The following is a 15,947-nucleotide window of genomic DNA, read 5'->3' as shown; positions in this document are numbered from 1 at the left end:
GGAAGTGAAGCAAATGTTTGGGTTGGAGTACTTGGATGCATATTGGAAGTAGCAATCGAACCTAGCCATGGCGTCTCTATTTTTGGCACTGGCACTAATGGCGTGCAAAACGAAGGAGGAGGTTCACTGTATAGTTGCAGCTTGTGTTGATATACAATAGCTTTTGTGGTTGGAAGATTTAATTGAACGAGTTGTTTTGGGCGTGGGCATAGAAATGGGAGAGGAGCCTTGGAGATTGATTGGTGGTGGGGAATCGTCTATTCAACCACTGGTAGTATGATCCTCTGCAAATACACAAGGAGTGCATCTCCCAAAAGCAAAGCAGGGTTGGAGAAAGATTGTGGATTTTCTACTTGGGAGAATTTGGGTGTCGGCTGAGAGCAAGCAAGGTTTCATGAAGGCTACACCGAGAAAGAGCAGCTCGCTCCAGGGCAACCACTGCACTATCAACTCATGAAGAAGAATCAACACGAGGAGGGAGCTTTCTTGGCAAATGGTGTCTGGGTGGATGCCTCATTGTATGAAGAGGCAAGGGATAGCTGTAGTAAGCGTCACTGGGTTGGGCAGAGGATTTCTGTGTTAGACAATCGCTCTACGCCAACATTCACAAGTGAGGAGGCAGCGCGCTGGTTTAAGAAGTAACTACAAGATGATGGTGGAGACAACGATGTTAGCATGCGAGCATCGTTTTGTTTTGTCTCTGGTGTTTTCTATTTGGTTTGGGCAGTCCATGCTTTTGGCAAGGTGCTAATACTCTGCAGTTTTTTGAAATGTAAAATGTATAGCCTTGGGATGTGTAGATATAAGGTAGTAAAGTATATGGGCATACCTCATACATTGTACTCTCTCTCTAATAATATCAATATAATACCAATTATGTTACCTATCAAAAAATACATATTATTATACAATATAATATAATGTATAATATACATATAATATATATTATATATATAAGATATTTATTTTAAAGATCATTTACCATCAACAAGGTATCTCATGTAAAAATCAATCCAACAGAAGCTACAACCTTAACACTCCCTCTTAGCTAGGGAGGATTTATAGAACACATTATGCTCTCAAGAATATGAAGAGATCATTTCAATATGATATTCATTTCACTACAAGGTTAAGTTTCTCGCCTTTCATAACACACAATTGAAGCAATTTCCATAACTTTAAAACACCACCTTAAGTGTGGTCTATAGTAGTTACTATGTCATGATGTCTGGCAAGATCCGGTCCAAAGAACCAGAACAAGTTGATTATCATGGTGTCCGCAAAAATCCGGCCCAAAGAACCATGATAACAGGTCTACTATTTATAAGATCGCCACCTTACAATGGTTACCTTATGTCTGTTCGTTATCATGATTTCCAGCAATCTAGGACAACAATTTAACGAAGTTTATCATGATAACAGGTCTACCATTTATAAGATCACCACCTTACAATGGTTACCTTCTATCTATCTGTTATCATGATTTCCAACACTCAAGGACAACAATTTAATGAAGTTTGTCATGATAACAGGTCTACCGTTTATAAGATCGTCACCTTACAATGATTACCTTTTGTTTATATATGTCAATAAAAGATCGTCACCTTTCATTACATATCATAATTTCATCTTGTAGTAACTTTTATGATATCCACCATGAACCACCATGGCTACTACTAGAGGGTGGAACAAGGATTTTCACCTCAAACTTCTCTCTTATAGAGAAGAGCACATTACAAGGAATTTCACTTAGAACTTCTCCTCATACAGAAGATATCATCCACGAAGGATTGCATCTCAAAATTTCTCCTTCTGAACAATGATCCTGGGAAGTAAGGTCTTGTAGTTACCTTGTCAGAACTCTCTTTACCGAAGGATGCCTATTGAACTCACTCTAAATCTTATATCAATCTTTTGATTTTCTAGCGATAAGTCAATACTTTATCATGATGCACTCGAGAGTAGGCCCATCAAAATCATGCAGTCACACACATGTATTTCTGGACTCCGTCTGAATATTAATCTTCTAAGCTCTTGCATTGCCTTCGAAGAAATGTCATACTTCCTCTTAATGTAAAAGGATACTCATAATCTCAATCATTAAAGATATTCACTTCAAGATCCTCACTTTATCCTGATCATCACTACACAATATTTGGTAGCATGTGTAAAGTACCAACCTTCTATTCCTGCAAGAATTTCCTCAACCATAAAGGAAAAGATCAAGGCAATTTAACTCTTATAGTATGTATAGAACTACAAATAAGTAGAAAAAATGTAATACTCAAGGATAATGAATATTTATCTATACATCCATGATATGAGTTGATTTAATAAAGGTCCATTATATTAGAAATTTCCTTCTTTGATTATCTGAGAACGAAACATCTCACCACTAAATATGGTTCAAGTAGGAATGGAACATTGATTATTATTCTCCCCCCTAAATGTAAAATTCCCACTCTTACATTGTTCACCCATAAGATCCACTTTTGTCTCGTGTCTATAACTTGAGTAGAATTATGTTGATGGTTATTATACCAAATGTGTGTGCTCAATAGAATCCTTTTAATATACTACAAAACTCGCATTCATGATAAGCCTGTCAACATGCAACTTCAACATTCCTTCTTTAATACTTGCAACATTATCTCTTGGAACTTTGTGCTGGGAAAGTATGCATCTTCAATATCCCCATAAAATGCACCATCTTTCTAATGTATGAAAACAATTATTACAAGGACCCCCTCTTTTAACTTATCCAAATATTCGAATATAGTGCAGAATCTTCAGTGTCCTCATCTAGGAATATCATTAATTTTCTCAATGATTCCTAATTAATATTTGAAATTGTACTTTCTCCATTATTCTATGAGCTTTTAATTCTATTTATCTTCCTTAATAATCATCTCATACTCCATGTGCATTATTTCTTTCTTAGCACACTTTTCTTCAATATAAATATATATCAGATTTAAAAACCTGAACATATATATTTATTTATTTTTTATTTAATATGTTGATTTCTACGCTGGATTACTGTTGAGAATCATATCGTTTGCTGTGACTTAATAAATGTCCAATTGCAATGTGGCACTAGTTATTAATTTGCTGAGTCGGATGTATATAATCCCTATGTTTCTCACTGTCCTTTTCTGCACATGATGAAGTTAGAGGATTGTTTTCATGATTGCAGTTCATGTTTGGCCAAGATTTGTTGTTGATCACTGCATACAAGTGCCACTACTAAATATTATATTGTCTGAGGTTTGAGCGTTCCTGTCATGATCATTTTCATTTTTTCAAAACTCCTCTCCAATTGCTTCATATTCCAATTCATGCTAATCCTTAATCAAGGCATTCCTTTATGCATCGTGTTGTGATCCTTGTGCTAAGTCATATTCTTCTGTGCCTTAAAGATGGCAATCCAAAATTTCGGGGTCTTTGAATCATACTGCAGAGATTTTATTCATCTACAGGATCTGCCTGTAATAGATACCCAGTTCAATGACGATTTGATGTGTTAACACAACTCCTGATGAAATTCTGCAAGTCTTGATCATAGGCACATTTGAAGAAATACAAATAGGACCATACTTGTTTCATTCTATTCATACATACGATGCCAAGGGAATATAATCACTGTACACGTATTTGTTTGTAATATCAATAGTAACCATCGACCAAATTAATTTCCGCACAAGTTTGGAAACATTTAACTCTACTGATGCTTCTTCTCTATACGTATTTGTCAATGAGACTACCATCTATGATTTCTGTATTTCTGATGTAACTGATGTTTGGCATTGCTACTGCCTCGCATATGCGACTCTGCTATCTTATCATGAATCCTTTTGAAGTAGCAGCTTTGGTTATGACCTTTAGAGGCCTTGTTATATCCCTGATATATCTTCAATTTCATATAATAGCCTTCTCTGATGTATGCTATGTATTCTAGCCTCTGATAACAGAGTCACAATGTATAATCGATGCCACAATATTTACATCGCAGAGATAGGATGAATATGTGCTGTTGATTCTCTGATTGTGTCATCACAACAATCTACTTCTCACCACTCCTATCATATAGCGATACTAGATTTATTACTACTCCTAGTATGATCCAAGTAGATTTAAATTTCAATGTGAATCGTAGCATTGATCTCTTAATGCAGTGAATGGTGAAAGTTTAGTTTGTTTTCTTTATTCACAGCTGACTCTATTTTAATAGTATGTTCTCATTTTATATTCGCTGATTCCAGACTCTACTTATTTCGCTGGTTATATTTATAATATTCTCATCTCTGTAAATGATCACAGGTGGTATTAGGTTCCCTTCTTTCCATAAATCACTGATTGTACGCTGTCAGGGCTGAGTGTTCACAGTTTGTCTTGGTCCCATTTAGGAAAGCTGAATTCATATTCCTGTACAATATAGCCATTTGTGCCCAGACTTAACTATACGCATTGCTTTCCTTCACATATTTGTATATATATTTCTCATAGTTTGTCATAATTTCTTCTTGGTATTCATCGCGCCTTTCACAGTGCGCCTTTCACAGTGTTCTTACATTTGCAGCCCAGCTCTGGTACCATGTTGATTTCTAGGATCACTGCAAATGTACTAACAATTGCCATTTTTTTATTGTGTTCCAAATGAAAATGAAGGCTTATAAAAATGAGAGGAGGAGATATGTCTCACAATGAGACATGTCTACAGTTAAACATCACTAGTTAACATGTTAATATAATAGTAATATAAATAACCATATATGTAACTCATCTTAAGCATATATGTAATATTAATATGTTAACCATATATGTAATATATTATTATATTATTATATAATAATATATAATGTATAATATATATTATATTATATATATAAGATATTTATTTTAAGGATGATTTTCCATCAACAAGGTATCTCATGTAAAAATCAATCCAACAGAAGCTACAACCTTAACTCTTGATGGATTGAAGGTCAACAAGCATGCAACGGGAAGGCTTTTTCTTCAGTTCAAGCAATTCAAAGGGAAAAACAACTAAGTAAGAAAATTAAAAAACAATCCTTCAACGTTTTGCTTGATACTAGATGTTGAACTAAAAAAATTGAAGTTTGACCAAGGTCTAATTTTTTTCTTTGATTATTTTTTTTGAAAATTTTCTTTTTCAACTTGTGACACAAGAATTACAGCATTGGCACACCTAATCTTTAAAGCGCAGCTATGTTTTTTCCTGATCGTATGCTGCTTATAGGTGTGATCAAATTGGAGCGGATTTGAGAACATTCACGTGAGGAAGAGAAAAAGGTTGACCTAGAAGCAACTCAATAACCTTGCCTTCATTTGGTATTTTTTTTGCCTTCGAACAAAAATTGCAGGGTCCTGTTGTCACTAAAGTCTGCACCCTTGTCCAAAGTTGTTACCTAAGGACGACCTTGTGGAACATGGAAACAACCTCCAAGCTGTGGGACTTGAACTATGAGGTTGAGTCTCTAGAGAAGGTCGGCTTCCTCTTACTATCAGGATGCACCTAACTACTCTTGAAGAGGAAAAGGGAGAAGGAGAGCATGAAAGCGAATCTACCTAATCTAATCTAAAGAGGTGATGCACCAAAATAGAGTGTTCAGACCAATCTCTGCCCATATATGCACTATTGAACCAGAATGAAACTAAGGATATACACATTCAGACTTGCTTTAATCTAATAATCACATGCAGATCAAAAGACCAAGATGAATGACACAAGGAAAGAGAGATTCACTTATATTATCATTCATAGGCCAAGGAGATACAGTCATGCAGATCATAGATCTCTACAAAACACCAGTAAGAGGCAAAGAGTTCTTGCACTTTCATACCAATGGCTGAAAGAGATAAGGCAGAAAATCATGTGGTTCAGAGGCACAAGGGAATTTACACATAAGATTGCAGAGCAAGATCAGAGAAGTCAGAGAAGGATCAACTCTTACAAAATTTACAAAATTTGCCTTTATAGCTCAAGCATAATTGGGATGTCCTCCAACTGTAATTACTTCGCAACAACCTGCCATTAAGTCCTACAGAGAACAATCATGGAGAAAATCTGATCTGGGTTGGAACAGGGCCCCGAGAAGACAGAAACAACACCATAACTGTGCTCTAACCAGGTAGATAGATTAGATCGGGGTGGTAGAGTGTCTCTGCATGCTTCACATTCACTTCTGGTGGTTGGAATTGATCATGAAGATCAAATTCGTGTAAAACCTCGATTTCCCCTGTTTTTGGCTCGTGAATCAGCATAATCAACAAGTCAACCGAACACTGTAAGCGAAACAGGCCACGTGGACCAATCAGTTCATTTCATTCTGCCACGTCGCAAGTTTCCACGCAATTGACCATGTCTTTTAACTAACCGCGCCATCTTTTCTTTAACTCCAATTGCGACGGTCACACTAACTGCCAGCGCATCTAACCGTTACTGCCTCCACCGAACCCACTGGGACACATGTCACCGAGGCGCTATGTCGCTATGCGTATCCTCCGAGCAATTTCCCATAGCGAGATAGCGCCCACCGTCGATGTTCTTTAGATCTAGCGGCGATCAACAAAATTGTACAACTGCACACCGAGTTGGCTGAGTGGACCAATGAAATATCACCACTGTACTTATGACCCACCTGACAATTGCCACCGAGAATGAGCCATAATATTACTTTGAAGAAGGGCGGGCCCATGACGTCATCTGTGTCGTGCATCGCCGAGGCCCTATGTCGCTATGGATAATATCCTCGCAGCTTTCCATAGTGAGATAGCGCCTACTGTCGATCCAGACTGATCCGAGGGTGAGGAAATCTTCATGCATTTGAAAGGGGCATGGGTCCAAGTAACTGCTAACATCAACGAACTGCCCAGCTGGCGACAAATCAAAGCCTCGTTTCAAACACAGTCATCCTTCCACGTTGCCTAAGGTCCCATCGTGTGTGCCAAATTTCATCGCTGATATCCGACGGGGCATACTTGGGACCCACCTTCCTTCTGATGTCGCCGCAATAACACTTTCCGTCTGGGCGCTATGTCGCTAACGGCGAGGAACACAGATTTTCCGATAGCGCCATAGCGACCTCCGGGGATCTATCAAAATTCGGCGCCGAAGAAACAACAAGGAAAGGGAGGACCCACTTGACACGCAGCCAAAAGGCGCTATGTCGCTATGGCAAAACAACGTGCAACTTCCCATAGCGAGATAGCGCCAACCGTTGATCTAGACTGATCCGACAATGGGGACACGCGGGCCTGCAGAAACATTAATATGAGCAGGGAAGAAATATCATAAGGTTAGCATAAGGTATTTTGTGCCCCTTTTGAATATTTGAATATTTAAAACTTGTGAACGTTACCACATCAAATTCAAATGCGGTGATTTTGGCGGGAAGGCAAAAATGACCAACAAGTCCTAAGGACGCTATCAACTTGGATTGCATTGATCCATTTGATGATTGGCCTAGTAAAGCTCAGAGTGATATTCTGTTTACTAATGACAACCTTGCTGAATGGAAAGACAGCCAAGCGAAAAGAGAGTTGGAGGTAGTGGAGGAGAATGAAGAGAGTTTTAAACAACCAATCAACCAACATTTTGATACCAACTTACTTTCTTGTTCAAGGCCCAAAAAAATCACACTTGGAAGGGGAGGAAGATGCACATTACATTTGGCCATTTTTTGACCTATTATTATACGTAAAGAAATATAAGGCTGTTATACATTTATTATTCATAATTTTCTTGTTTTATAGTCTATTGTTCGACTTCAAACTTGTAATTCCAGATTTTGGGAGGTTGAAGGTTATATGACATGTAATGTTTCCATTATGAAATTTGAATGAATAAATGAAAGCTTTTAATAATGTCCATGAGGCCAAAGTAGACTATGGGACCCCCTAAGTAACACATGCCCTAAGAATAGGGTGCCAAGATCCTGATCAGTTTGTAACCTCTTCTTTGATCTCTTCTTCATGTAGGCCTCACGTGTTTGCATTATGTTACATGGTTATTTTTTACCCGAGATATACTTTGATTGATTCACATGTTTTCGCATATTGAGATGCTTTGATGACTATACACTATTTTGGTTACCAATATCATAGTTGCTAGATGTTAGATGATGTTGCTATTCAGTTTGATCATATCCACATGATGATGCTAGTGATGCGACATGATGCTTTATGATGATATGTGATTTATTTTGTATTTCAGACATGGATTATGGTTGATATGTTATCAGATGGATGTTATTGGATTCTTTTTGGTGAGCTTTTATGCTGTGGATATCTATCTTTTACCTTCAATAATGATGAATAATGATTTAATTTAAATGCCTTATCATGTGATTATATGTTGTTACGTTGTACTGCACCACTGCTATGTGTGGATTGTCCATTGGTGCCAGTACGAAGTGGGAACGGAGTCATAGTCACTTGCTTGCAAGATCTTTGCGGTGTCTCATTCTTCTTCTTATGATTATGTATCCTTATGTGCTTCAGCTATTTATATGTTGAGCATGTACACTTGATGTTTGTTGTAAATGGAACAGGTACCAAGAACATTCACTCTAAATTCAACATCTGAGTGTGTACCTATATCCCCGGCAATGGCACCAAGAGATAGTGACCTTGACCATTCATGTTGAGCCAATGTCATCCCTATATGGGAGACGTATCTGTATATTTGTTATTACTAACCCTTCGGTAATTGGTAAATCCAATTTCATAATGCATTATGTGATTAGACCCGTGAGTCTGTCTATTGTTTGTATATTTAGAGTTCCGCAATTGTCGCAGAAAATGTTAATTAAAATATTGATTTAATTGATTTGGGGGAAATTTTCTATTTGCTTTAATTTATTTTAATTATTGGCTAATTTGTTGTAGTTGAATTACAACTGCCTAGAAATATCTAATTTATTTGGGAAAAGGGGCCAATTAGATTATTAATTTATTTTTAGCAAAAGTAGCAAGCCACTAATATATATATATATAACTAGTTCGAGAGCTCATGGAAGAAAAAAAACAACCAAGAAAATTTCCAATCCCAGCCAATAATACAAAAAAGACCCAAACCTAATGATATCCCTAGCTACTACTAACTACCTAAAAAACTAAAATGTCACATTGGGGCCTTATAGTTATGGCCTTACGTGGAAGATATCCTTAGTATAATCCACCATCTACCTTTTAAAATTTCTTTACATATGTCCCTTTACATAGCTACTTGTCAACACAATTATACATCACAAATTCACAAACCAAGGAGCAAAAATTATGGTTTGGATTTGCAAAAGGAATCCCACAAAATGCCTATGCCCAAAAAGGTAAAAATCACCCCGTGCACAAAGTCCAACCCACACTTGTTGCAGACATCCATCTCAACCCGCAGTGGCAGTTGCAAAGGAATGGCAATGCAAAACAAAATTTTAAATCCAAATTGTACCCCTTGTGTCCCAACCACCAAAATGCCCAAAATCTGCCACTAGTATTCATCCATTCCAAGCAGTCGTAAAACCCTTGCATCAATGGAGGTTGAACAAAATCTCCCATTGAGAGCACCAAAGGCATAGAGCCCAAAAGTTACTCGGTTTGAACTCTCAAAACCCAACTTAAAAAACTATAAACTATAAACCATGATCATATTACCAAAAAAATTGTTTTGTTTATTTCTTCATTCTTCTATTTGGTTGACTCCTTGCATCGAGCTAAAAGTCAGAGTAGATTGGAATGTCGTCTAAGTGCATGATTTTGAATTCAGAGGTATGAACCTTCACCATCTGTTGCTGCAAAACATTCCTTGGTAATCCTCCTCAAAATATCTCCCAAAATTATAATAGTTCCTAACATCTACCAAACATCTAGGGACCAAGAACATGACAATAAAATTTAAGGTTCATGTGCAATTGAGCATGTAGCAAAGGAGAGCAATTGTGATTGAGCATGACCAAGCCCTAAAATTGCCAGTACAGCATGGAGTTTGGGGTAAATTTTATTCTTCATTTCCAAGTTGAGTACTCTCGCCACAATTCTTGTAACTTGTTTGAAAGGCCTCACATTGTTATAATTGACCGCTTCATACCATCCATAAATTTGAATTCAAAATCATTTTGTGAAAAATGCCCGCTACAGGTGCATTGCCATTCCATAAATTGTACCTTTAAACTATTTCCATAAGGTTTATGTCTCTCGGGTTTTCATCTTGAATAGTTTTATGGATAATTTCATCAAGAACAACCCAAGAATACACTATGTCTATTGTGTTGGAAATGAAATCAAAACAAACTAGGAGAGGAAAATAAACCTCTTCTCGGTGGGAAAAAGAACCTCCTCACCTATAATGTGTTTGACACCTCTTCTACAATACAGACAATCCATTTTGTAAACTAGACTTAGCTGACCATGAAAGATATGATCCTCAAATGGGAGTTCCCATTTTGTAATTCTTAATTGGACTATGTAGTTCCTTGGATAGTAATCCATGACACAAGCAACACCTCAACATAGGATACCTATAAACAACAAGCAACCGGGATAATTTATCTTACTGGTGCAAATAGTAAATTCGCCAAACTCTTTTTAAAGCAGTATGAAATTTGGCCTTAATCATAATACCAGCTCCCTGTGAAATTGGTATATGATAAAATGCTTGTATTGCCCGTAACCTTGCATTGCACTATTAAATGACACGTGTGGTAGCCAATTACCCTGAAATGATAATCAACTCAAGTATAATTCTGCAGAAAGAATTATCATTAACCACGGCTTAAACTTGACATGATTGAGTTACGTGACAAAATGTGTGTGTACGACTTGGGGATTTCTAATACACTTCATTGGCCGCAAGACAGTTTGTAAGTGTAATATATGAATATAGCACCAGCAGTTCAAATGTGTATACAGAGATTTAGCAAGATTTAGCAATTCGCTACTAACCTTATTGTCTTCCTTTATAGACAGTTATTTTTGTGGCATGAGTTGTTTCTAATGTATCCACATACAAAGATTTAATTAATGCCTCTAAATTTTGTGCATCGATTAGAGAGCCCGCATTAACCTTCAGAAAATTTTATCCCCATGAGGAGAGTGGCAACTTAATCTTTTTCAAGTGGGGCATGACTAGTGAACAATCTGCATAAGCTTTTCAACTTGCACAATCTCAAGTAATTCTGTAAAGTCTCGTGTTATGGTTGAGGGTAGTGAGCCAAGCACCGGTTTGTCACAACCCATGTTTGCCAACAGGTTTGCAACTTTATTCCCTTCTCTGAAAGTGTCTGATATGTTGCATTCAACAAATGAGTCTAAGATCCTTCAAGCTTGTTTTAGAATATAAGCTATTTTCCAATTACAATATGTTCTATCTATACAGGCATAAATTATCACAATTGAGTCCCCTTCCACATGAACTTTTGTAAACTGCAGTTGCTTAAACAAGACCAGAGAGCAGAGCTTGAGCCTTGAATGCCTTCAGATCGCCCCATTGATCTCTGATACAAATACCAATACTCGAATCACCTGGGTTGCCTTGGGAGGATCCATCGAAATTGAGCTTATCAACCCCATTACTAGGACATTGCCATTTTACCTTATTTCTATCCTTGGTTCGCAAGGCAAACCCAGATTTAGAAGTTGTGAATGGTGGAAGAGCCAAAAATTTCCATTTCTTAAGCAAGGGATTATCCCAATGTGAAAAAGTATAGCTACACATTGCATTTCTAAAATAATTGTACACTAATTTGGAGATGGACTTCTCAATACCCTCAACAACCTTAGTCAATGATGAGTCAGTATGTCTAAAAATCTGTTTATTCCTTTCCCACCAAATTGACCATAATAATGTTGCTGGAATACAATTACATATTCAAGTATAAAAGGAGTCTTGAGAAATGATAGGCCAGAATTGGAACACCTCCCACAAGGTGTTTGGAAATAGCATTGACAGATTTAATTTACTGGTTATGAATAACCAGCAAGCTTGTGCAAATGAGCATGTAAAAACAAATGTTCAACAGATTCAATCCCTTTGTTGCAAATAACACAACGAAATTCCAGGGTAATATTAAGCTATTCTGTCTATCACTATTTAGGACTATTTCTTCCAAGGCTAGCCAAGCAAAACTGCTTATATTAGGCAAAAGTGAGTTTTATTACTCACTTCTCACTTTGCAATTTGATGCTTGGAAGGGCTGCTTCTTATAGCCCAAAAGGTAAGTTAAATACAAGGAAAATATAAGGGGATGGACCTATCAAGATTAAAGACTTAGGTAGCTAGAGCATTTTGAAGACCAAGTTGACCAAGAAAAAATCAAGTATTAATTAGAGGTAAATATTTGCAAGGTGCTAATCCGCTCCTTACTTTACATTCATTGAAGAAAGAGCTTTATCTCGCAAGGTTAAACAGCAATAAATTGAAGCAGAATGTCTTCGTTCAAATTTAAATACAAAGCCAATGTGCATATTCACATTGTACACAAGTTGGGCTTGTACTTTCATTTGCCAACAAAAGGTTCACATGAAAGTGTTTGTTCTATTGTTGAGATATTTGGAATGATGTGGGAAAGAAGTAGCGATCTGTCAGGACCTAAAGAAGATTTAATTGTTGAGGCCAACAGTTAAACTTAGAGATGTCCTCTAAGTAGATTTCTGATTTTTCATTCAGCTGATCGATTTTCAAGCTAAAACAACTCAGAATACATGCAATTTCAGCTGCAATTATCTTTTATTACTCATCTCTATCAGAGTGAAACTATAAAACATTTGAAGTTGCACAAAACAACTGGATACTTTAGACAACTCTTTAATCGTAAAGATATTTCTAAGGAAAGTGTTGATCTTTGATTCTAACTGTTTGTCTGAATACTTCATCATTTTTTTCTTACATAAATCCCAGGTAATTGACTTCTATTTCTGACATGTTTAAGTTGGCCCTGCAATTTATTGCGGACCTCTTTGTCAGGTTCTACTCTCCAACAAATCCATTACTTGGGAACACAATAAAGTTCACAATATATTATAGAGAAGACCATTCAAAATTTGGCTGGCAGTGATGCATCTGCTTTCAATATTTTATCAGAATTACTTGGGAAAAAGTGTCATTCATTTATCAATTCTGCAATTCTTGACAAAGCAAACTCGAAAATCCAGTTCCATATCAGGTTTTACCACAATAATAAGTAATTCAACTCTCACAAAACCACAGCAGCATTTTATAAGCATTGTATTTGTCTGCTTGAAGCCACAGTTTTGCAATCAACTACTTGAAATCTTGAACCTTAACTTGTTTTTGCAATTCAATTTTGTCAGCAATTTATACGGTCGTTAACTTCAATTTCTAGTAAAGGAAACAAGTGAAATTATATAATAACAGTAATAATAACAAGATTGTAATAAGTATCTGGTGTAACTGCAACAACCAGAAGAGTTCTCTGATTGAAGCCTTAATAAATTAAGAACAAAATTAAGTGTCCTACACTTACCTTCTCCACTTTAGAAGACATAATATCAACTTCTTGCCTCAATCTTTCCTTTTCAACATTCTCATCTTCTGCTTTCTCCTCGATTCCTTCTCCCTGCACATCCTGAACAGCTGGCTCTTTAGCTGAATCAACCACTGCCGTATCCATCCCGCCGATTCCAGTTAAGCACTGAAATAAGTAGGTCAAGCTCTTATTCCTATCTTGCTTTCACCATAGGTAAAGATGACCCTTTATGCATCTCCCCTTTAAAAAGTGATGAAATGCTCACACCTTAGAACATCATCTCCATAACTTGCAACACAAAACCCTTGGTAAAAAGCCCTTTTCTGTATCCAACGAAGCAATGAAATAACATGTCACGCTGCTACTTAGTATTGTCATTCACAAGCAGTCCTCTTCTGGATTTTAACCCTGGTAACCTTCTCAACTTCTGCCAAATCTACCCAAGAATTCGTTCAAACGGCTAAATCTAGCTTCTATCACCAGATTCTCTAGAATAACATAGCCAATAATACAGCTGCTTCCACAAAGTTTGATGGAGCGTAACTATTTAACACATTCTGCCTCAATCTCAGTGGCACGTTTTCTGTTGTCACCAAGCACGTCCTAGTTTCAGCGATGTGATCCCTGTAACAAACTATTCCCCAATCTCAGTAAAATTTTCATCATTACTTTTCCGGTATCTAACCTGAGAAATCAAATTCACCTTATATAAATCTACTAATTCTAAGACCAACCATTGCAATTACATGTATACGAAATAGAGTAAGAAATAAACCCTACAGCTGAAAACCCTTCAAACAACTAATGCACTAGAAGATCGCATTCCGCGTTTTTGAAAAGAAATTGGACAACGTAAGTGTAAAGAGAACCCAAGAAGTTAAAAACCTACTAAAACTAAAGCAAACCTAAGACAGTACCCTATGATGCAGAGGGTTGAGATGATAAAACCAAAACTACTCCTGGAAGCCAATTTCACCTAGAAATAAAGAAAAAAATACATATATTGATCTTGATATTCTTTAAACAGCCTTGCAATTTAAATATGCTTGCGTCTGTGAGCTAAAACCTTAAAAAACACCCTAGTAGCTGAAAACCACTAGAAATAGAGCAGATGTGAGGTGAGTAAAGCAAAACCACAGAAATTTCCCATACCGTACTTGGGAATGCATTAACGGCCTTTCTGTTTAATCCAAATTTGATACAAAAACTGAACATACTTCGCAAAAACATTTAAAATATTCGTCATGTACGTTGTGTAAATTAAGAATTGCAGAACACACCTGAGACGATAAAGCGCGATGCCATTAATGAACTGAACTTAGAAAAATCCTCTTTCGTCCGGGAAAAAAAAACTCTTTTTGTGTCTTCTCTTTTTTGAGTCAAAGATCTGTACACACGGAAATTTCGCTGAGCTGATGTTTTTTACAGTTTTTAGTCTTTACAGTATTTTATATTCTTATTTTTGGGGGGAGATGGTAATAACAGGGTAAAATGCAGGATGATTTAATGTCGGAATAATGTTTATTCAGTGTTTGTATAATGTGATTGTGTGAGGAAATGTGCGCATTCTTAAAACGTGAGATGTTTGTTCGTCTCCAATGATGGTTAAGCCCTCTTGGTTATATACACTTGGTGACTGTTTCGTTGGCCAATGGAAGTCACGAGATTCTCCAAAGTTGAGATACGTTTGATTGAAATAGACGTATGATGAGACGATTGGGTTCCAATTATGGTGGATCTTAATGTCGTATATTGTATTAGGTAATAATTTGTCTCTTTTTATATTAAGTAATGTTCAAACTATTATTTGTAATAATAATAATAATATTGATGGTTTATAAGATTGGATCGTCTTTTAAAGTTGGAAGGGGAAGAGGCTAGAGTTTGAGATAACATTTGTAATAATTATTAAAAGGGTTTATAAGATTGGATTTTCTTTAAAAGTTGGAAGTCATAATGGAGTGAGGGAAGAGACTAGAGTTTGAGATAACAAGATAAGGTCACGAAAGAGGCTAGAGTCTTTTGATAGGCATAAGAAATTTAGGAACAATGTCTTGTGTTTAGGCTTAGGTAGATGAGTAAAATGGGAAAAGAATTAAGGAAAGAAGGAGTCCTGAAAATCTAGGATAAAAGCAATCCCCTCATAATCATTGGGGTTTCTTCAAGATTGTCACATGACAAGAAGACATTTCAAAGGGATTGGATGGTAAAGTGAGTAAGTGGAAGACCCAAAAACTCATAGAGCTGCAAAATATAAATATAATGCAAAACTATGTGATTTCTATGCAAATAGAAGACGTAAGATGGAGAGCTTGCAATCAAAATGCACAAAGAAAGTTTTTTTCATGAAATGGGCAATAGAAGGGTTGGCTTTCTCTAGAGTCCAAAAATGGTGCAATAAACAATGGGGTAAGAACTTTATTCTTAAGGCTTTTTTGAATGGAT

The 15,947-nt window shown here is 36.5% G+C and overlaps 1 protein-coding gene across 7 annotated transcripts in view; it reads right to left on the bottom strand.

Annotated features, from left to right (window-relative positions):
* LOC149560336 (transcription factor GTE1-like) overlaps positions 1-15,097 on the bottom strand; it is an 87,153-nt gene extending 72,056 nt beyond the window's left edge. The window contains exons 1-2 of one of the 7 annotated variants that reach the window (XM_089824610.1): positions 14,783-15,097; positions 13,500-14,136 (exon numbers count right to left, since the gene is read on the bottom strand). In XM_089824610.1, coding sequence (XP_089680736.1) covers positions 13,500-13,646 — 147 coding nt within the window. In that variant the 5' untranslated portion in view covers positions 13,647-14,136; positions 14,783-15,097. Of the gene's footprint in view, positions 1-13,499; positions 14,188-14,654 lie in introns of all 7 variants that reach the window. The other 6 variants (XM_089824608.1, XM_089824614.1, XM_089824609.1 and 3 more) reach the window with 6 other exon arrangements.
* Between the last annotated feature and the right edge of the window lie 850 nt (positions 15,098-15,947).

The sequence above is a fragment of the Cupressus sempervirens genome, chromosome 4 (assembly GCF_028749045.1).
Source record: "Cupressus sempervirens isolate cs-2001-9-10 chromosome 4, ASM2874904v1, whole genome shotgun sequence".
In the NCBI taxonomy this organism is placed as follows: Eukaryota; Viridiplantae; Streptophyta; class Pinopsida; order Cupressales; family Cupressaceae; genus Cupressus; species Cupressus sempervirens.
Note: the sequence above shows the minus strand (reverse complement) of the source record. Positions and strands in the feature narration are given on the sequence as shown.